Here is a 21,349-nt window from a genome sequence, read left to right on the forward strand (position 1 = left end):
TTCTTTAGAGCAGAAGTTTTAATCTCTCTGGTGGCTCATCTGTTTCACTGAACTCTTCAAGTGTTTGCTGTTTCTTGTCAAGTCTTTGGCAGTGTGAATAAAATCTAAGAGGGGGGACGGGTGAAGCTGAGACTTATTATCTGTTTATTTACACTGATTTCATTGAAGAGGAACATCAGGGCATCCCATAGAGTTTGATCAGGATAGAAGAGGTGTAAAAAGGAGGAGAATCGGCCCCTCCTGGATGCATGTTAAGGCTGTGTAGACGGTGCTGGTGATGGATGGGGATTTCCCCCTTTAGTTGTGAGGTCAGGGCAGCTCATTGATAGTTCTCCTGAACTTCCTGTGGAAGATCCCATAAAATGCTGGTTTCTGTCTGGCTTGGTTTTAGTTCTAGCAGTAAATTTTGAGTGAAGTAACTTTGAGTGAAGTGTTTAATTCATCTGCACCTAAATACTGATTAAAAAATATAATTTTAATGCAGGCAGGAAAACCACATCTGAGCTCGGCTGTTAAATGGCATGATCTCACTTTGTTCATTAAAGTAACTGTCCACATCCCCTTGAAGGGGATGGGAAAAATTTATTCTTTTAAAGTTTATTCTTTCAGCAACGAGATGATTCAGAATGATTTTCTTGAGGCTGCATGTGCTGTGTTAGTGAGGCAGAGCTGTCCTGTCAGCAATGTGCCTGCTGTCAGAGTGATCCCTGTCCTACAGGAAGGTATGCAACCTAGTCAGGGTTTGTGTTTTTTTTTCTTTCCCAGTTGTGTGTGGTTTTTTGTGGTTTTTTTTTTTTCCCTTTTTTTCTTTTGGCAGATGTCCTTGAGCATTTGAGACGGATGTGAGAGAGTTTTTAGTCTTCATGCAAAACAACCAACTAAACATAACAGATTACATCAGCTCAGGCTTTTCAATTCCTGGATGGCAGCAGAGTGCTAATCCAACCTTCATCCTGGATTTCATAAACTGAAACAACGGAGGCTGGCAGGAGCAGCGCTGCCGGATTGAGGAAGCTGACGACGGTGCAGCATGTGGGCAACACACTGTATAAAGCTCATAAACTTGTAGGCTGATGTGTGCAGCTACCACTTTGGATTCTGTACTGCTGTTTCCCTCGGCACAAGGCACCAGCAGGCTGAGCATTAAAGCCTGCTCTTTGGGACGGAGCATTTACCCTTGCAAGACATGAAGGGCTTCCTGTTTCTCACACTCCTCCTGATGCCCGTGCACGCTGGAACTGCTTGGAGTGCGAAATACGCAGTAGATTGTCCCGAGCCCTGTGACAGTAACGCATGCAAAAGTACCTTGCGCTGTAAGCGAACAGTGCTGGATGACTGTGGCTGTTGCAGAGTGTGTGCAGCTGCTCTGGGGGAGACTTGCTATCGTACGGTCTCGGGTATGGATGGTGTCAAGTGTGGTCCTGGGCTGAAGTGCCAGTTTTACACTGAGGAGGATGACTTTGGTGATGAATTTGGTATCTGCAAAGGTAATAATATTCACTTTGCATGCACCCACTGTGGCAATTTGGCAGCAAGCAACCTATGTATAGAGCTTGCCTCCTGCTTGAAAGGTCTAAAATGGGATTTTTCCAGCTCAGCCCTTAGCCAGGAAGAAAGTTAAAAATACCTGCTGGTATTAAAAGGTGTTACATGTAGGAGGGACAGGGTTATTAATGTGAGAATATTTTTCAGACTTGGGGACATGTGTGAGGAAATACGAGTGGAGTGTGCTCGGAGGTGAAATTTTTGATTGGGATATGGGAGACCCAGGTGCTAGTCCTGATCCTTCTACTGATTTAGTGGGTGGGTTTCTATAAATTGCAAAGACTTTAATCCTGCAAGTCCATCCTTGTCATGGGGTCCCTGCCCCTGCCATGCTCTCCCTGGGGTGAAGTTCCTGTGGGCACTGCCAGTTGCCTGCCCAGGGACCAGGTGCTCTTTCTGGGGTCTGGGAGATGGAGGTAACAGCACTGCCCAGTGCCTGGGGATGTTGTGGTGTTTAATTCAGTCCTGCTTTTGAGGTGCTCAGCTACTCTGGGGATGTGGTCAGGGGAGGCAGAGATGCTCCTGCCTGAAAGATGGGAATAACAGAACAGGAGCTGACTGTGAGATGAACAGCCAGTCACTGCTCTCATCTTATTCCAGGTATGCTGCATGTTGATTTCTTTAGTCACAGACTATAATGGCATTTTTCATTTAAGACCGATCCTCACTTCATGCAAAAAGGAAAATCTTTAAAAGGACAGGAGGTATTAAATTACTAAGAAGTAGGATCAAAGTTATTTTTAAATGAATAATTTTTAAAATAGGCTTTGCAAAGCATGAATGCAGTGAGTTTTCCCCTGTGTCCACGTACCACTCCAGAAAGTAGGTATAGATATGCCTTTGAACAACCTTAAAAGTGGAGATGTCTTGGCAGTTAAATATCAAGCGTATTAATAGCCTTAGTTAAAGTAATGACTTAGGATCAGATGCTGCAAAAATCATTCAGGCTGTCACATACAGCACACATTTATTTACATTGGCATTTAAAAACAAAATCATGTGCCTATTTGAGGGTGAAACCCAAAATAATACTTTCATTTATAAAGACTAGAATTTATGCATAAAGATCATATCCTTGATACACTCATCAGAAGAGTATTTTACAGACATAGCTGACTGATCTTCAGTTTATTAAAAATTACTGCAGTGCAAGATACCACCTATAATTTTTTAACAGCTCCTTTGAATGATTATATACTTTTCACTGTCCTCACAGGAATTTCTTTGTAATACACACTTTAAATGGGAAAAAAGAAACATTGGGAATATGAGGTCTGAATTCCTGTAGCTGAATCTTGGAAGCTCTGTAGAAAATGTAAAGTAAATTTATTTTTTTTTTTCCCAGGGAGTCTGTGGAAAAACTCTTGTTGATTTAAATAAAGCTGTATCTTGACTTAGAGTTGTAAACTGGTATTTAAGGCTTATATTCCCCATATATTTATTTGCACTAAATATTATAGGTGTAATTTCTAATTCTTTTTCTTTTTTCATCTCAGATCTGAGACATTATAATCTCTCTATATATGTATGTGAATTTTATCAGGCAAATTATGGGGCCAAATGTTGTTATCTTATATATCCATTTATAGCTATGATACCAGACCACTCACTCATTTTAATAATTTTCATGTTTGTAATAATTCAGAGTCAGAATGGATAAATTCTGTCTGGTAGCTGGCGACTGATTTACTTTGAAGTTGTGGAAAAACTACTTGAATTCTTTGTTCTTCAGTTTCTGATTTCTAAAGTTGGTAAAACATGGACAGTATATGTTTCAGAGTAATTTTCTGGGTACTTTTAGTATTATAAGATTGCATCATATTGTAGTCAATAGCAATGTCATTATTGTCCAAAACAGACTAGGGAAGACTAGCGCTCTGCACTTTTATCAGTAAATACCCTCTAAACTTGAGGTATAACTGTCACAGCAGAGAACCTGCTCCTGCTTCCCCTAGATCTCTGGGAGCTATTTGCAATTTATTTAGGAGCAGGCTCCTGCTAAACAAAACCTTCTAACAGCAATATTGATTTAGATGTCAATTTCATCAAATCTGAAGAGCAGCGTCAATGCCGGGATTACTCCACACAGAGCCAAGTGCTTGGCGCTCAGACCTGTTTCTATGCTGTTGTGCACAGCTTTGCATCCCACCTCTTGGGCTGAGCGACTTGAGCACCTGCAGTGGGCAGATTAATGCTCCATGTGCTGTGTGCTCTCAGCTTGTCCCTCGGGGAGGATTGTGCACACAAAAACTGTTTTGCTTTAGCAGGATTTTGTTTTTGTGTTATGTGGACAAACAGCAGATCAAAGAGTATCCTTGCTTGGGAAGGGGAGTATGGTGGAGCTCAGTGAGGTCCTCCAGGCTGGAGGGATTCACTGTGCATTCCCTAGTGGGGAAGTCATTGATTTTCCAATGCTTTTTATTTATAAAAATATACCCATTGGACATGCATATAATTGTAAAATGTTGGTTTCTTGTTGAGGTATTAGCCTGATTCTCAGATAACCTAGGCAAAACTAAATATTTGCACTGATTCAAGAGGAGACTGGAAAAACTGAGAAGGATAACCCTGGTGTGGGGTGTTGTATGCACATAAATATGTCTGGCTCAGGAGGTTCCAGCGCTGAAAATGGCGAGCATATAAGGGGGCAAGTATCATTTCTGCTTACCATGCTCATCTTCCTTAAGTGTTTTGTGGGAGCCTGGGCTGGCTGGATCCTTGGTCCAGTCCTGAACGGTCCTTAATCTGCCCCTAGGAGTTGAATTGGAAAGCCTCCAGGACTTGCTGTTTAAGGTGACCATGTACCCTCGGTTGGCAAACACAGCCTGAGCGTAAAGACCTTTCTCCTGGGACATCCCAAACTTCCCTTGGGATGGTCTCTTTGGGGGTTTGGAAAGGGGATGTTGGATCTGGATTTTCCTTTTCTCCATCTCCTCAGGTATGGCCCTGGAAAGTTATACTTTTCAACAGCAAGGCAGATGAAAACAAGGGCTGTGACCACAGGTTTAAACCTCTGGGAAGTTATGCAATCCAGCATGTGACACATGTTGGCTATGGGATGGGGCAAATCCTCTGCACCTGACTCTGCACCTGACTTTTTTTTTTTTTTTTTTTTTTTAATATTTGGTCACATTCTGACAGCTGCCGTCAAGTTCTCCTTTACCAGCTTGCTCAGGAATGGGAGATTCGATGTGGGGCGGTATGTGATCAGATGCAGTATAATCAGGCAGCAGCCTAAGTCCAGTGATCCCTTCAAAGCATACTCATTCTGTAGGCTGGAGATGTAGGTGAGCTTTTTGGTGTCTGCAATGGGAAGGCAGACCTTTACTGTCTGAGAAGTTTTTGGATAGGGGGAGGTTCTTCGGAAAGAGACAGGAGTGTTGCCAGATGGAGGGTGCGTTTGCTGGATAGCTCCTCAGGATCGGGGCTGCAGCCTCCACCAAGCCTATGTGCAGTGGCCCAGACCACAAGCAGTCCAGCACCAGCAATAACCAGCTCTAAATCATGACAGACGTGTAAGTCAGATAGTATCATGCCCAAACAGTGAATTCAGGAACTTTCTGAAGTCTTCTTTTATAAATGTAAAACTACATCTTCTAGGTTTACATACTTACATATTCATATTGCCTTTAATTTGCATTTTAGTACTAGGAGTTTTCAGAGTATTACTGTTAGCACATTGTAAATAAGTTATAAGAAAAGAAATTATGTATATGATGTGTATCAAGGTTTGTTAGAACTGGAAAATACTTGTAACAAGTATTGTTACATGTTACACTGGCATACTGAAATCCTGTGGTTAATCTTTAGCTGACCTCCACTCAAAGGTTTTCCACTTTTAAGGATATAAGCAGACCAGCTATTAGGAGTGCTGGCAGCTGACCTGGATCACTGAGGTCTGCTTTGCTGTATTACTTTTTTTTTCAGAATGTCCCTATGGTACCTATGGAATGGAATGCAGGAAAACCTGCAACTGTCCCTCTGGCATCTGTGACAGAGTAACCGGCAAGTGTTTGAAGTTCCCATTTTTTCAACTGTCTGCTTCAAAGCCTCCAAATCGACGAAAAATAGTTTCACACACAGGTAAGACTTCGTGGGGCACTTGATTTTGGCAGAAATCACCTTGTACATGATCTAGTATCATGCTGCGCATGCTGTGTGTGAGTGATGTGTGCCTTGGTTGAGCTGTGCAAATAGCTAACAGCACAAGGTATGTTTGTTTTTCTTATTGGCAGCTCCTTTAACACAAGGCAAGAAATTAGGTGAGCTGTGACACACGGTAAAAACATTTTTAAATCCTAAAATGAGTGAAATACTTCTCAGCTTTTGCATGCGCTAGCAGTACAATGTCACCTGTGCAATGGGAGGCTATGCTAAGATTTGCATTAGTCAGTTCTGATGCAATGCATGTAGCTGCTTTGTGTAGAGTAAGTTTTCACTAGGTTGCATTTACTGTTGGCTGATATATGGTGAAAATAACATCTTTTTTCCATGAAAACAGAGCTTTATACGTTTTCAGGTGTCAATGAATTGTTTTATGAAATGTTTTATTGTAGGCATTTATCACAGTATCTCTGCAGTGAGTTCTTACCTTTAAGATTATGTCTGAAGTGTGTAACAGATCTTTCCTAAATTAAAAAAAAATAAAATAAGGTGCATGAGAAACTGGAGTGGTTTTGAGGCAAGAAGGAGAGAACACTGAAGTTTCTAAAGCTGAAATTAAAATTTCTTCCCCTTTTATTCTCTACCTGATGTTACTGAGGTATATTTGACTGAACAGTGTTTAAATTTAAACACAAATAAATACAAATTTAAAGATTTTAAATAAGTATCAAAGGTTTAATCCTAGACCTACTGGGAGCTTTTCTAGGATTTAATCCAAAAGCCTTTGAATTTTATTTCTCCTCCAAATGCAATTCATGTGCCTTATTTTGATTTTCTCCTGCTGTATTAACCTATCTAAGTTTGCTTCCTTAATACATGATTTATCTTTGCTCTGCTCTCTGTTTAGAGAAAGTTACATGAAGCAAACTTCTTCAGCTTATGCTCATACCACATTTAAAATGATCTTGAAAAAAAACTTTGTGAAATGGATTAGTCCTGATCCTTTCATATTTTTCTACATGATTGTGCAATTTGCCTTTCTAGGTTTTGTTTATTACCAATAATGGTGCTGAAATAACATGAAAAAACTGCTCCTGTCTTGCTTTTTTCTGTATCTAGCCTATAGTCCAATTACCAAGTAGCAACCTTTCACTAGTTCCTTCTTTCCTTTCCTCTCCCTTCTTGCTTTTGGTCCCAAACCTTCTTGCTGCCTTAATACTTAGCAGATTGTCTGATCCCAGCCAGGATGAGATCCTGACCCCATAGGAACAAATGGTACTTTTGACTTGTGCAAAGGTTTTGCACTGATTCTTGCCCTCAGAATTCCATCACTGGAAGTAGACCAGGGACACTGTAGGTAGTACTGCATTTAATGATCACACAGGGTTTCATTTAATAGTGGTCTTCAGAGGTAACTCTAGCATCTAGGACAGATCCTCAGTGAATTAGTACAGCAGTGTATGCTTCTGCATTTTAAACAGGTGAGTTTCTGGTCTGTATGTTTTATAAAAACGCTATGGCTATGTATACCTTAGTAAACTTAATGGTGCCAGGGGTGTTCCTGTGTGTTGCACTTTGACCACCTTCACAGTAGGGCAGCAGCCAGCATACTTTCTCCAAGCCTAGCCAGTCATACCACATGGCCTCACCCATAGCTCAGGAATCAGTGTCAGCCAGGAACTGAAAAATTGGATAAATTTTAAGAGAGTTTAGTGTTATGCACCAGGCTGTTCCATGGCAGCTGTCCTCAGTCAGAAGACAGAATTGTAGTATCACCTAGGTTGGCAAAGACCCTCAAAATCATCGAGTCTAACCACCAGCCCAGAACTGCCAGGTCCACAACCAAACCATGTCCCCAAGTGCCACATCTACATGTCTTTTAAATAACTCCAGGGATGGTGACTCAGCTGCTCACCTGGGCAGCTTGTTCCAATGACTGACCACCCTTTTGGTGAAGAAATTTTTCTTAATACCCAATCTAAACCTCCCCTGGTGCAACTTGAGGCCATTTGCTCTTGTCTTATTGCTTGTTATCTGGGAGAAGAGACCAACACCCGCCTCATTACAACCTCCTGTCAGGTAGTTGTAGAGAGTGGTAAGGTCCCGCCCTCAGACTCCTTTCCTCCAGGCCAAACACCCCCAGTTCCCTCAGCTGCTCCTCCTAAGACCTGTGCTCCAGACCCTTCACCATTTTTGTTGCCCGTCTCTGGACACGCTGCAGCCCCTCTGCGTCCCCCTGGCAGTGAGGGGCCCAACACTGAACACAGGATTCGAGGGGCGGCCTCGCCAGTGCCCAGTGCAGGGGGATGGTCACTGCCCTGGCGCTGCTGTTTCCCACACCAGCCAGGGTGCTGGTGGCCTCCTTGGCCACCTGGGCACACGGGGGGCTCATGCCCAGCTAGCCACCAACCAGCCCCCCCAGGCCCTTTCCCCCCAGGCACTTCCCAGCCCCCTGCCCCCAGCCTGCAGCGCTGCGGGGGCTGGTGTGACCCACGGGCAGGACCCGGCACTGAGCCTGGTTGAACCTCACACAACTGGCCTGGGCCCATCGCTCCAGCCTGCCCAGACCCCTCTGCAGAGCCTCCTGCCCTACAGCAGATCAATGCTCCCTCACAGCTGGGTGTCACCTGCAAACTTACTGAGGGGGCACTCAATCCCCTCATTCAGATTGTTGATAAAGACATGAAACAGGACTGGATCCAATACTGAGCCCGGGACACCACCACTTGCAACCAGCTGCCAGCTGCATTTAACTCTGTCCAGCACAACTCTTTGAGCATGGCCATCCAGCCAGTTTGTTACCCAGGAAAGAGCACACCCATCCAGGCCATGAGCCACCAGTCCATCCAGGAGAATGCTTGGGAAATTGTGTCAAAGGCTGTACTGAATTCTAGGTAAAAAAATTCCAGGCATATTTACTTTACTGCTATAGCTATTGAGGATATGCTGCTTGGTCCCATGTCACGATGGAGTGTTACTGTGAGAAGTGTATTCAAATCACCTGCCTTATGCTTAAACTATTAGAAAGCACATCTGGCTTATGCCATAATTTGGCAGAAGTTTTGCAACTAGGTAATTGGAAGCATTCAGAGAAATTCCTGCAAGGTTTTTCAGCTAAGATTTTTCTGAAGTGTTCCCAAAATCAGGGACATTGCTGCAGGACAATTTTTTTTATTCTCTCATTTTCATGAAATCCACCTTTGTTTTTGTATATTTTCAGAGAATGACATGGCATCAGGGGATGGCAATTCTGTAAAAGAGGAACTTGTTAAGGAAAAAGCTATTCGCTCTCCGGTAATGAAATGGCTAAATCCTCGCTGATACTTAATTACACTTATAAGACTTTCAAGTGAATGCATTTGTCACAGATTATTGAATATGCAACAACACACTTTAAGAACAAAAGTAGATCTGTAACATATGAAAATGTAACCTCTGAAGGCCAATTGTGATTCTGTTTTTCATGAGCAAAATGTTTACTGAAAAATAGACTGTACAGTGTTTATGATTTTTGATACTTGTTTTGATAAGTATTTGAGCAGAGAAATGTATTGTGGATTCCTGAATGTATGGTAATATTAGAAAACCAATATGATTCAGCCCTCCTCATTTAAATAATGCCAGAGGCTGACTCTTGCAGCCTGAGGCTGGGAAAGCTCTCACTGAATTCAGTGTACAGTTTGGGTGAGTGAAACTACTGGTGTGGAGCCAACATGAAAGAAACGCACAGCAACAAATCCCAGGATAGAAAGCAATAATCCTGAATTGCAAAAAGAAGAATAATGTAGGAGCACAACAGTGTGAATTAAATAAGCCAATTTTAGTTATTAGTAACTTTCTGTTTTTTGGAAGTTTGGTGACCATTCTTCAGAGATAAATACACCTTTCTTCAGTGAGAAAACACCCAGCTTTTCAGTTTATATATTGTGAATAACTTAGCCAAGACACTGCAGACATCATATATGGTAATGAAGTAGACTTCAAAAGTTAAATACCGTACAAAGAAACAGCAGCTTATGAAACTGTACAGACTTGTAGAGGGTGACCTGAAATGAAAGCTGCCTAGCATTATTTAAATATATGTTTCCATAAAGCAGCTACTTTGGTGCCATTAAGGTGATGTCTGCATTTCTTGGAGAAGAGGGGATAAAAAGTCAGAGGCCAGCAAACAGACCTTTGTACTTTCCATTTTCTTTGCTAGCTGCAGCCCAGCTGTGACTCACAGGGAGTTTATCTGGCCCACTGTAGGGAAGACTTGGACCCTCAGTGAGTGGTAGTGCAGCCGCAGCCTACAGTATGTTGGTACCCAGTCCTTTGCTTCTTACTGCACAAGCAAGAAGTCCCATTAGAGCTAGGAGAATAACTTATATACATTACAGTGGCAGTCCCTCATTCAGTCCAGACTGGATGGTATACTCGTAACATAAAAATCTGCACTGAGATGGATTTGCCAATATGTCTGGAAACAACTGGATCCTCAGATAATGGAAATTGATGTAGCTGTGTCAGGGTGAACCTGGATCGCATCTGTTTAGGAACTGCCTCGTAATGCAGAGCACTCTCATTGCAAATGTGGTTTGAATTTAGTATTTCCTTTGAAATCAATGTGAGCTTTGACAGTGACTTCAGTGAAAGAAGGAGCACACAGTGTTGCAGCCAAAGTGTGCAGGATCTGAAAGCGTACTTTAAAAACTACAAACAACAGAAACTCCAACACCTTTACGAAGTCCAAATCGTGATCCAAAGCCAGCGTTGGTGGAAGCAGGTTGCTGTCACCTGGGAAACTAGCACTGAATCATGCTGCTCTAGAACAAGAGGATGATGATAGCAGTAGACATACAAATGTCAGTATGACAGGGCAGGCTCTCTTGATACGATAATTGGAGACAAGTAAACATGAATCTCAAACTAGCATATACCACATTTTAACCTGTATTTGAATGTTTGGGTCTGAGAGGCAGTAATATTATCTTGGGATATTTACAAGCAAGCATACTGATTCTCATCTACTGACATCAAAAGTGATTTTTTTCTTGATTTCAGTGAGAGCAGGATCAAACCCATGGTCCTTCAGCAGACTGAAGAGAATTATTTAAAGAATGTAGTAAATATTTACATACATTATTACTATTCTGCAATAAGTGTCATAAATGACATGACGAGTTCTTGAATGTAAATCTAATAAGCTGGTTGGTTTTAAAAAGTATATGATTATTATTATTCAATAAAAACACAACTGAAAGTATCACTGTCTATTGTGTCTATCCGTTAATGACAGAGTAAGATGGCTGGTGATGGCATAGCCATGGTGCATGCAGGCTAGGCACAGTTTTGCTGCCACATTCATGGAAACAGGTCACAATGGTTGCAGCTATTTAAATGAATTTGCTGGGCACCATTCTTCATTGCTGAAGGTGAGGGGTGGCCTGTGTTCAGAATGGCTTGTGGCCATAACTTTCAATCATATTCACCTCCAAAATGAGGTGAATGAATCCAGGTTGCATGTGGGGGACAGCCCATCCCTGGCCAATCCCAGAGCAGGAAGGCTTTGGGAGTCCTTTTGCTGGCCTGACCACCACCATGCCAGGGACAATTTAGCCCTGGTGCAGTGACTGCAGCTCCTTGGCACTGTTTGATTTACCATAAAGGAGTCACCTGTGGATCCACACTTGGCAAGTCAGAAGAAACAAAAAGGAGTGACTGCAAACTTTTGGGGGATATTTTTTCTGTTTTCCATCAAATTTATAAAATGCTTTTGCATTTCCTCAGGCTATTGCACGGCAGCTGTCCTCAGTCATAAAACAGAATCATAGAATCATAGTATCATCTAGGTTGGGAAAGACCATCAAAATCATCAACCAGCCCAGAACTGCCAGGTCCACAACCAAACCATGTCCCCAAGTGCCACATCTACATGTCTTTTAAATAACTCCAGGGATGGTGACTCAGCTGCTCACCTGGGCAGCTTGTTCCAATGACTGACCACCCTTTTGGTGAAGAAATTTTTCTTAATACCCAATCTAAACCTCCCCTGGTGCAACTTGAGGCCATTTGCTCTTGTCTTATTGCTTGTTATCTGGGAGAAGAGACCAACACCCGCCTCATTACAACCTCCTGTCAGGTAGTTGTAGAGAGTGGTAAGGTCCCGCCCTCAGACTCCTTTCCTCCAGGCCAAACACCCCCAGTTCCCTCAGCTGCTCCTCCTAAGACCTGTGCTCCAGACCCTTCACCATTTTTGTTGCCCGTCTCTGGACACGCTGCAGCCCCTCTGCGTCCCCCTGGCAGTGAGGGGCCCAAAGCTGAACACAGGATTCGAGGGGCGGCCTCGCCAGTGCCCAGCGCAGGGGGACGGTCACTGCCCTGGCCCTGCTGGCCACGCTGTTTCCCACACCAGCCAGGGTGCTGGTGGCCTCCTTGGCCACCTGGGCACACGGGGGGCTCATGCCCAGCCAGCTGCTGACCAGCCCCCCCAGGCCCTTTCCCCCCAGGCAGTTCCCAGCCCCCTGGCCCCCAGCCCGCAGCGCTGCGGGGGCTGGTGTGACCCACGGGCAGGACCCGGCACTGAGCCTGGTTGAACCTCACACAACTGGCCTGGGCCCATCGCTCCAGCCTGCCCAGACCCCTCTGCAGAGCCTCCTGCCCTACAGCAGATCAATGCTCCCTCACAGCTGGGTGTCACCTGCAAACTTACTGAGGGGGCACTCAATCCCCTCATTCAGATTGTTGATAAAGACATGAAACAGGACTGGATCCAATACTGAGCCCGGGACACCACCACTTGCAACCAGCTGCCAGCTGCATTTAACTCTGTCCAGCCCAACTCTTTGAGCATGGCCATCCAGCCAGTTTGTTACCCAGGAAAGAGCACACCCATCCAGGCCATGAGCCACCAGTCCATCCAGGAAAATGCTTGGGAAATTGTGTCAAAGGCTTTAGTAAAGTCTAGGTAGATAACAGCCTTTCCCCTCATCCATTAACATCACGTTATAGAAGAGGTTTAGGTTAGTCTAATAGGACCTGCCTTTCACAGACCCAGGCTGTCTGGGCCTGATCACCTGGTTGTCCTGTATGTGCTGTCTGATGGCACTCAGGATGATCTGCTTAATAACCTCCCACAGCACCAAGGTCAGGCTGACAGGCCTGTAGTTCCCTGGATCCTCCTTCCAACCCATCTTGCTGATGGACATCACATTGTGTAAACTCCAGTTCACTGGGACCTCCTTGTTAGCCAGGGCTGCTGATAAATTACGGGAAGTAACTCAGTGAGTGCCTCCACCAGCTCCCTCAGTACCCTTGGATGGATCCCATCTAGCTCCATAGACTCGTGTGTGTCCAAGTGGTGCAGCAGGTCACTAATGGTTTACCCCTGGAATATGGGGCCTTCATTCCTGTCTCCCAGCTCAGGGGGCTGGGTACCCTAAGAAAAACCAGTCTTACTGTTGAAGACTGTGGCCAAGAAAGCATTCAGTACCTCAGCCTTTTCCTCATTCTTTGTCATGTTTTCTCCCTGTGGTGGTTTGATACTGGCTGATTACCCGGTGCCCACCAAAGCTGCTCTATCACTCCCCTTCTCAACCAGACAGGGGAGAAAAAAGATAACGAAAGTCTCTTGGGTCGAGATAAGGGAGAGATCACTCACCTGCTACCAACAATGGCAAGACATACTTGACTTGGGGAAAATTAGTTTAATTTATCACCATTCAAATCAGAAAAACATCTTCCCCCCACACCTTCCTTCTTCCAGGGCTTGACTTAATTCCTGACTTCTCTACCTCCTCTCCCTGAGCAGCGCAGGAGAACAGGGAATGGGGTTTATGGTCCGTTTATCACACGTCGTTTCTGCCAGTCCTTCCTCCTCACTCTTCCCCTGCTTCAGCATCGTGTCCCTCCCATGGGAGACAGTTCTCCATGAGCTTCTCCAATATGACTCCTTCCTACAGGCTGCAGTTCTTCTCAAATAGCTCCAGCGTGGGTCCCTCCCACAGGGTGCAGTCCTTCAGGAACAGGCTGCTCCAGTGTGGGTCCCCAGTGGGGTCACAAGTCCTGCCAGCAAACCTGCTCCAGTGTTGGCTTCTCTCTCTAAGGGTCCTGCCAGGACCCTGCTGCAACATGGGCTTCCCACAGGTCACAGCCTCCTTTGGGCATCCACCTGCCCTGGTGTGGAGTGCTCTGTGGGCTGCAGGTGAATATCTGCCTCACCATGGTCTTCACCACGGGCTGCAGAGGAATCTCTGCTCTGGCACCTGGAGCATCTCCTCCTGCTCCTTCTGCACTGACCTTGGGGTCTGCAGAGGTGTTGCTCTCACATAGTCTCACTCCTATTTTCTGCTACAGTTTTTGCACAGATTTTTTTTTTCTCTTTCTTAAATATGTTATCACAGAAGCACTACCACCATCGCTGATTAGCTCGGCCTTGGCCAGCAGCAGGTCCATCTTGGAGCCAGCTGGCATTGGCTCCATTGGACATGGGGGTGGCTTCTGGCACCTCCTTACAGAAGCCACCTCCATAGAACCCCCACTACTAAAACCTTGCCATGCAAACCCAATACACCCCCTACTTCCAATAAAGGCTAGAGATTCTCTTTAGCCCCTCTTTTGTTGCTAATGTATTTATATAAACATTTTTATTGTTTTTTACAGCAGTGGCCAGAGTAAGTTCTAGTATGGCTTTGGGCTTCTAATTTTCTCCCAGCATAACTTCACGACATCCTTGTTCTGCTCCCAAGTTGCTTCCTCCTTCTTGCAAAGGTAATAAACTCTCTTTTTTTTCCCCCAGAGTTCCAGCCAAAGCTCTCTGTTTAGCCAGCGTGGTCTTCTTCCCCGTTGGCTCATCTTCTGGCACATGGCGACAGCCTGCCCCTGTGCTGTTAAGATTTTTTTCTTTAAGAATGTCCAGCCTTCCTGGATTCCTTTGCCCTTCGGGACTGCCTCCCAAGGGACATGAAGTGATGTTCATGCAACCAAAGGCACTTCACCAGTCTCTTCTTTATTTCCTTTTGCATTTTTCCTGGCTCTCCACTGCACACTCCAACTCATTTCCCCTATTTTGCACATGTGGGTTTTCTTTCAGATTTTTTCTTTTCTTCACCCAACTCCATGTTCCAGGCCTCCTCTTTTCACCTGACCTTCACACACAAGCTTGAAGTTACCTATAGATGCTCTTCTCTCCTGAGGTAAAAGTAATGAAGTGGTTCATCACACAATGTGCTCCTGTCATCTAGTTTCTAGATTTGTTTTTAGTGGGGTCACATATTATTTCCAGTATGAATACGCTTGGCCTCATTTCTAGCAGGTAGACTTCATTTTCTCAACTACTAAACAAGTAAGCTAGCAATATTTGCACCACCTTTTATTTTATATTTAATGTGCAATGACACTGGTAAGAAGTACGCTGTAATGTAATATTATAGTTTCTATGACAGCCTGTACTATAGGATGTTGCAGACACCATACAGTTCAAACAATGTATCATCATACATTTCAGGGTGACATCTGAAATACACAGAGCAGAAAAGCCTGAAATATATTCAGATGTATTCCATCCATAATTCAAATAATATTTAATATATTTCCAGTGCAGTCCAACTTTTAATGAAAAACAGCATCATCAGCTTCAACTGTGTAAAACATCTTTAATGTACTCTAATATACAATTTCCTTCCACACAAGTATTGTGAGATGTATCACTGCCTAGTCACCACAGTGTGATTAACAATATAATTTTGCTACTCTGTTCTGCTGGGACATACACATTAGAGCAAACACAACAAAGTATGTATTTTAAATGAAAATGTATTTATTATCACCTCTGTACATGCTTGCTGTCTGTTTAAATGGGCTGTCAGGTCACAGCAATGCTTTGGAAGTATTTCCTGACACCTGCAAAGCTGGTAAATATTTCCTGTTTTTGTTGTGTCTGCTGAAAATAGGTATTTTACAAGTTGGACTGACAACTTGACAGGCACCACAATCTCCAGTTTGGCACGTCTTAACATGGTTTCCACTGGGGTTCGTGACTGTCTGAGGAAACTTGAGCTGACAAACTGGTCTATTCTGGCTTTCTTACTCTCTCAGAACAGGCACGAGCACTCTTCAAGTGTACTCAGTTGTCCATCTGTCTTCTGGGTAGCAGAGACCACACACAACCCAGACATGTGTCTTAATTTTTGTAGCATGGGTGAGTATAGCAATTAAATAGGTGTTAGTACGGCAAGACCTCCGAATGCTGAGGCATTCCTTCCTGTCTCCTTACACAGCAGCTGCCAGTGACTGCTGTGCATGTGCTGGGTGCCTTGGGATGGGGTGGTTGTGTTGTACCCGTACACCCATGCCTGGAGAGCCTGGCTTTTTTTTCTGCAGGAGCTGGCTGGAATCTGGCTGCAGCCCTGGCAGAACCAGCAGCCCTGCATCCCCAATGCTGCCTTCCTGCAGGATTCTCAGGGCAGGCAAAATGCTCTGTGTAAACAAACAAACCTGTGTTTGGATGAAGAAAAAGACAGAGATTTCCTTAACTTTATTAGTACATGATGCTCCTGATCCTCCCTGACCCTCTCCTATCCACTGCGCTTCCAAAGTAGCTGCAGCTCAGATTCATGTGCTAGCTCCCTTCCTACTTCGGAAAGCTATCAAGTAAATATTCAGCTGAAATCAAGGGCAACAGTTGATCATGAGCTGATCTTCACCATTGTAACAAAACACAGATTATTTTTTCTTGAAATGCCATAATTGATGCAGTCTTTCTGCTCTGCAAACACTGAGCCTATAAAAGTGTTATTTGATAAACTGGGACAACTGAAATCATATGAACATTACTTGAAAATATCTTTCTTCCTCACAAGAGAAACATCTATTTTTGAAGAACAAATAATGGATTGGAATGCCATTGAAATCCAAACACAATATTAGTATGTTCCTGAAAAAAAAAAAGGTACAATGCTGGGGGAGAATGCACCAGAGCCCTTGCAGCTGTGTCACACTTTCCTGTTTGTTATTTTTAGTTTTCCATTCCCGCTTTTTATTTTGGGCTTGGCTTTGCTTCCTATGCAGCTTCCCTTTAACTCCCGTTTAGCTCCGTCTTACATATTTCAGGCATTTGGCTCTTTTTTCCACACACCCCCCCTTTTTTTTTTTTTTTTTTCTTCAAAGGAAACCCAAGCAGTGCTGACCAGTTTCAGGAACTCATGTTTCTCTTGGCAGTGGCTGAGTTCTTGGTTTTCTAAAGGCATTTAGGAAATTTACATTGCTAGTTTTCAGCTTTAAACATGCTCAGGCTTTATAAGCATAAGGAAAGAGCAGCACACAAGGACAGCCCAAGTCTGCTTGTTCAGTACCTCCTGGTCTTTGGACCTGGGAAACCGCCAGTGTCCAGTCCCACATTAAAGTTTCAGGATGGCATTTAATAAAGAAAGGAACACAATGGGCTTTGGTGAAACACTGTATTATAAAGATCCGCCCCCCCCCCCCCGCCAACCTTGTTTACGGATTGAAGTATTTGTGCTCTTGTACACCCATATAGCTGACCTACAGAACAGGAAATGTTATCACCTCTTCAAGCCATATCACAAACCTCACGTTACTGAATGCTTTACCAGCAGCCCAGGTCCTATCTGCACAGAATTAGGAACCTCAGTTGATGTTTAAAAAACCAGAAATTTCTTTGAGGAAAAGTTTTGTTTCCCCCACAATAAACCTTATTGTAGGGGAATGCACTCACCCAGAGATTCAGAAATCAGCAGCCACAAGCCCGGTCGTAAAAAAGGTATTTTTAAAATAACCAGACCAAACCCTTAAAGATTTTGAAACTGATGCCATGATCTCTTGGTACTTGGCTCCCAGCTGAGACTGAGAACTCAGAGTCCGTAATATAGACACTGCCCAAGAGTAAGTACAAAACCAGAGCACACAACAAAGAAGCGTGAACGGTGAAAGCATGTTTGTTTCCCTCCCCTCATTCTCTCATCTCCCTGCTTTAAAAAGCCTCCTCAAGCTGCTGAAATTTGTCTGCTACCACAACAGGCAACAACAGCTGGCTCCCTCCAGCCAGTGTGAGCACAGCCATTCCCAGGACTCCCAGCCACACACATCACCTTTCCACCAGCTCACCCAGCTTAACATCAGTAAAATGATGTTTGATGAAAAATATGCACAAATGCACTGGCCACAAAATTTTATAATTACCAAGACAGCGTAGGCTATACCTGGGTCCAGATCCTTCCAGGTCCTCATGGTGTTCGAGTCTATAGCTAGCTTGGCTCTGCCTCAGGTAGGTAAGATGATCATGATGTGGAGGCTCTTTTCTACGGATCGCTAGGGTGGACACACAAAAGTAGAAGGTAAAATCACTCTCAGCAGACTCAAAGGGGCAAATAATGGGACACCAGGAACCTGATTACTTCACATAGGAAGCACATGGCAGCCAATATCAACCTTAACACCTGGCAAGCTAGAGCTGTCTTCCAGTGCTGCTGCTCACCCCAGTGAAGAACATAATATAAGGAGGGAGTACGAATGACCATATTACATCAGACTGAAGATCATTCTAACCCAGTATGCTCTTCATAATGACCCTTAGCTCCCTAACAGCCATCCAAACTGCCAGTGTTTTTCTCAGGACCTCCCTGGGATCTAGCAGCTTTTTTCCAGTGACCGCGTCTATCATAACAATAAGGCAGGGGACTGTTCTGGGAAGCTCCTACCAGTGCAGGTCACAGAGATGCTTGTGCTGTGCTGCGGAATAGCCCTGACAGACTCAGCTGTGAACAGGTGTTGGACAGACCCTGGCCTAATCACTTCGTGAAGTGGTGGTCTACCTGCAGCTTTTTACGTCTTTTATTCTGAGATAGCTTGGCTTCTTTGAAACCCTTTGTCTTCTGTTACCTCAAGTGATTCTTGAAGAAGCATCATCCAACCTTTACCCCTTGCTCTGCAGAGTTCATTCTCTGCATGTAGCCATGTAAGCCTCCCAGCTGCTCACAGCACATCAGCAGCTTTAGCTGTGGGGTTTGCATCTGCTCTTTTCCCCCCTTACCATAGGTCTGGGCAGAGCTCAGCTGGACAGTATGCCTTCTCAGGGTGGTGGGTATTCAACAGCACTTCCAGGCACTTAATTTTAAACTCTTTTTTTTAACTTTCTTTTCCTTAGGCTTTTAACTTTGTAGTAGTCTCATCAATGGAAAGAAAAGACCAGGCTTAAAGGTGCTGAAAGGCTGCATTTCAGGGGCAGACTGTAGTGCTGCAACTGAGTGATGTGTCAGTGGAATTAATAGGAGAGGAGAGGCTAAAGACCTTAATTCTCCAATTAAGTCTGAGCCCCTAATCAGCTCACTGGCCATACGCTGGCCTCTCTTACCATACACTGGATAAGAATTCTCTCAGGACACTTAATTTCCTAGGATCAAAATAAAATGCCAAAAATAGCTTTCTTGGCTGATCGATGTGAACTACTTGGTTCCATGTGCAAGCATTTCTGCCTGTTTCATGTGCTTCTAGGCTGCAAACCACTGCATCACCAAAGTCCTAAAACTTCATTTATATCTTTAATTGTTGGAACAGAAATAATAGGTCTTATCTTAGTGATATTTCCCCCCATGTTATATTAAGTTGAAGAGGTGCTGAAGAACTAAAAAACAACAGAGAAAAGAGAGAACTATATCATGTCATATTCAGGGACTCTTTTATTCCACCAGGACATGAAGTGCTTCTGTATTACATGGGGAATTTGGTGAAAAAAGAAGTTAGATGTAATAGATAATATAGCACATAAATGGACATTTTACTTTTTAAAGCATCTGCCATTTTCCTTTTCTGTTTGGGTTTGTAGATCCCTGAAACTTTTGACACAATCCTGCTTCCAATAAAGGCAATAGGAAAATGTCTGTGACTGGAAAATAAATAATCAGAACAGCGGCACTGCCTGAGGAGTATGATGTTGTGCAAGACTTCATATACTGTTTGCTAGCAGCATGGGTTAAACATTCAGTGGAGGTAAATGCCCTTGCATTAATTCATGTTTATTTGTATTTATTATTGGTTGCTCTTTACTTCCCTACATGCATGTGAATACAGTTACTGTACTTTCCTGATTTTTCAGTTTTCTGTGCCCTCTGGAACTCCTTGCAGCCAGGTCTCTGTCTGAGTGAGAAGTAAGGTCTGTTCATCGTGTTGTGCAGGGAAAATAATTTTTTAAAAATTAATTAAAAAATGTGCCGTCTATTTAGAAAAACACAATATATCCTCGCTCCACATAAACAATCTGACCTGCAGGTGGAATGCAGCCAGAGGGGCTATAAATAGCAGCCTTAATAAGGAAGGAGGCAGAAGTATTCAGAGTTTAACTGGCAGTGCTCACATATGGAAAAAAAGCAAACGAGCTACCTGTGGCTCATGCACTCTAAAAAGCTCAGATGCAGTTTATATAGGAACTCAGCTGAATCTGCACTGAGCAGGTAGGAGTATTATTCTTCTGAAAACAATGGGGAGCCCTGTGTACTACAAAAACCTTTCACCCCTTTGTGGCATTTCCTCCACCATTTCACGAGCATCTCACAGTCAGTGCGTTCCCCAATGCTGCAATCATATCAGAAAGGCACTACAGCTTGCAGACAGCAAACAGAGGACAGAGGGGGCCAGGTGTCCCACCCAGGACCCCAGTGGCACTCTGTGCCAAAGCAGGGGCTCCATCCAGCTGTTGCAGGTACCAGACCAGTGACCTACATATCGGCTCATCCTCTTTCATGAATTGTTTTCAAAATGTTTGCAAGGCAAACCTCTAGGCATTCAGTGGCTTGATAAGAAAAAGGTTGTCTATTAGTCTGACTTTTGATTGCTACGATTTGGTATGGGGGAGACTTGATCATGTGCAGTGTGTGCACTTTCTGTGTATCCTAGAGTCTTATAATTTTAATGAAGAACATCTGAGCATGAGATGGCTACTGCTGCAGTTTGATTTATAACAGCTCAGCATGTCTGCAAGACAGTCATGAATGTTTCCTCCATCTCTGGGCAGAAGTTTGCTTCTAGCAGGCTTGTGCATCTTCACACCTGTTTCTCCAGGAAGACCCATGTGAAAATATTTTTGTTCACACCGATATTTTGGGAACCACTATTTTTTGTATGTTAGTACATAAGACAGAGGGTGGACATGAATGATGCTGACTGACTGCAATCAAATTTTATTGATTTCTCGGGGAACATAAACTAAACCACAGGAGGATCCTCTCCACAGCCCCTGCCTGCAAATATCTCTGAACCTGCTGGGACTGTAGAAGCAGAAAATCCAGAAAGACAGATAACAAGACCAGTATCGGTTTCTTTTGTATTCCTCAGACATGCTGTAAAAAGCATTGTATGTCCTATATTTTATTTCATTTCCCAAACTCACAGAAGTGGCATGGAGACCTGGAAGTCCTGCTTCCCTCCTCAAAACCAGGCCTGCTTCTTCTACAATGCAAACAACATCCTCCACATCAGAACAAAAAGTGAATAGACAGACCATCAAAGCCACGTAAAAGCACCAGCTGCCCGGACACGTACCAGGACAGCAAAGCTATTTACCCAAGAAGCCTTTCAGATGATTCAGGTCAATTTTATTGTACATGGAGTTGACTCACGTAACTGCAAGACCTCATCGTCCCCTTCCCTCTCTGCTTCCCTCCTTTTGTTTCATGCTATTGTTTCTAGGTAGACATTAAAATGCTTTGGG

General features: G+C 43.9%; 1 protein-coding gene across 1 annotated transcript; it reads left to right on the forward strand.

The window, feature by feature from the left end:
• The first annotated feature begins 916 nt into the window (after nt 1–916).
• Nucleotides 917–10,894, forward strand: ESM1 (endothelial cell specific molecule 1). Its single transcript, XM_005241993.3, has 3 exons — nt 917–1,487; nt 5,473–5,628; nt 8,870–10,894. Exons 1-3 carry the CDS (start codon nt 1,187–1,189, stop codon nt 8,968–8,970), a joined length of 558 nt encoding a protein of 185 aa, XP_005242050.1. The 5' UTR covers nt 917–1,186; the 3' UTR covers nt 8,971–10,894.
• Nucleotides 10,895–21,349: the final 10,455 nt, after the last annotated feature.

Source organism: Falco peregrinus, chromosome Z, assembly GCF_023634155.1.
Source record: "Falco peregrinus isolate bFalPer1 chromosome Z, bFalPer1.pri, whole genome shotgun sequence".
NCBI classification, from domain to species: Eukaryota; Metazoa; Chordata; class Aves; order Falconiformes; family Falconidae; genus Falco; species Falco peregrinus.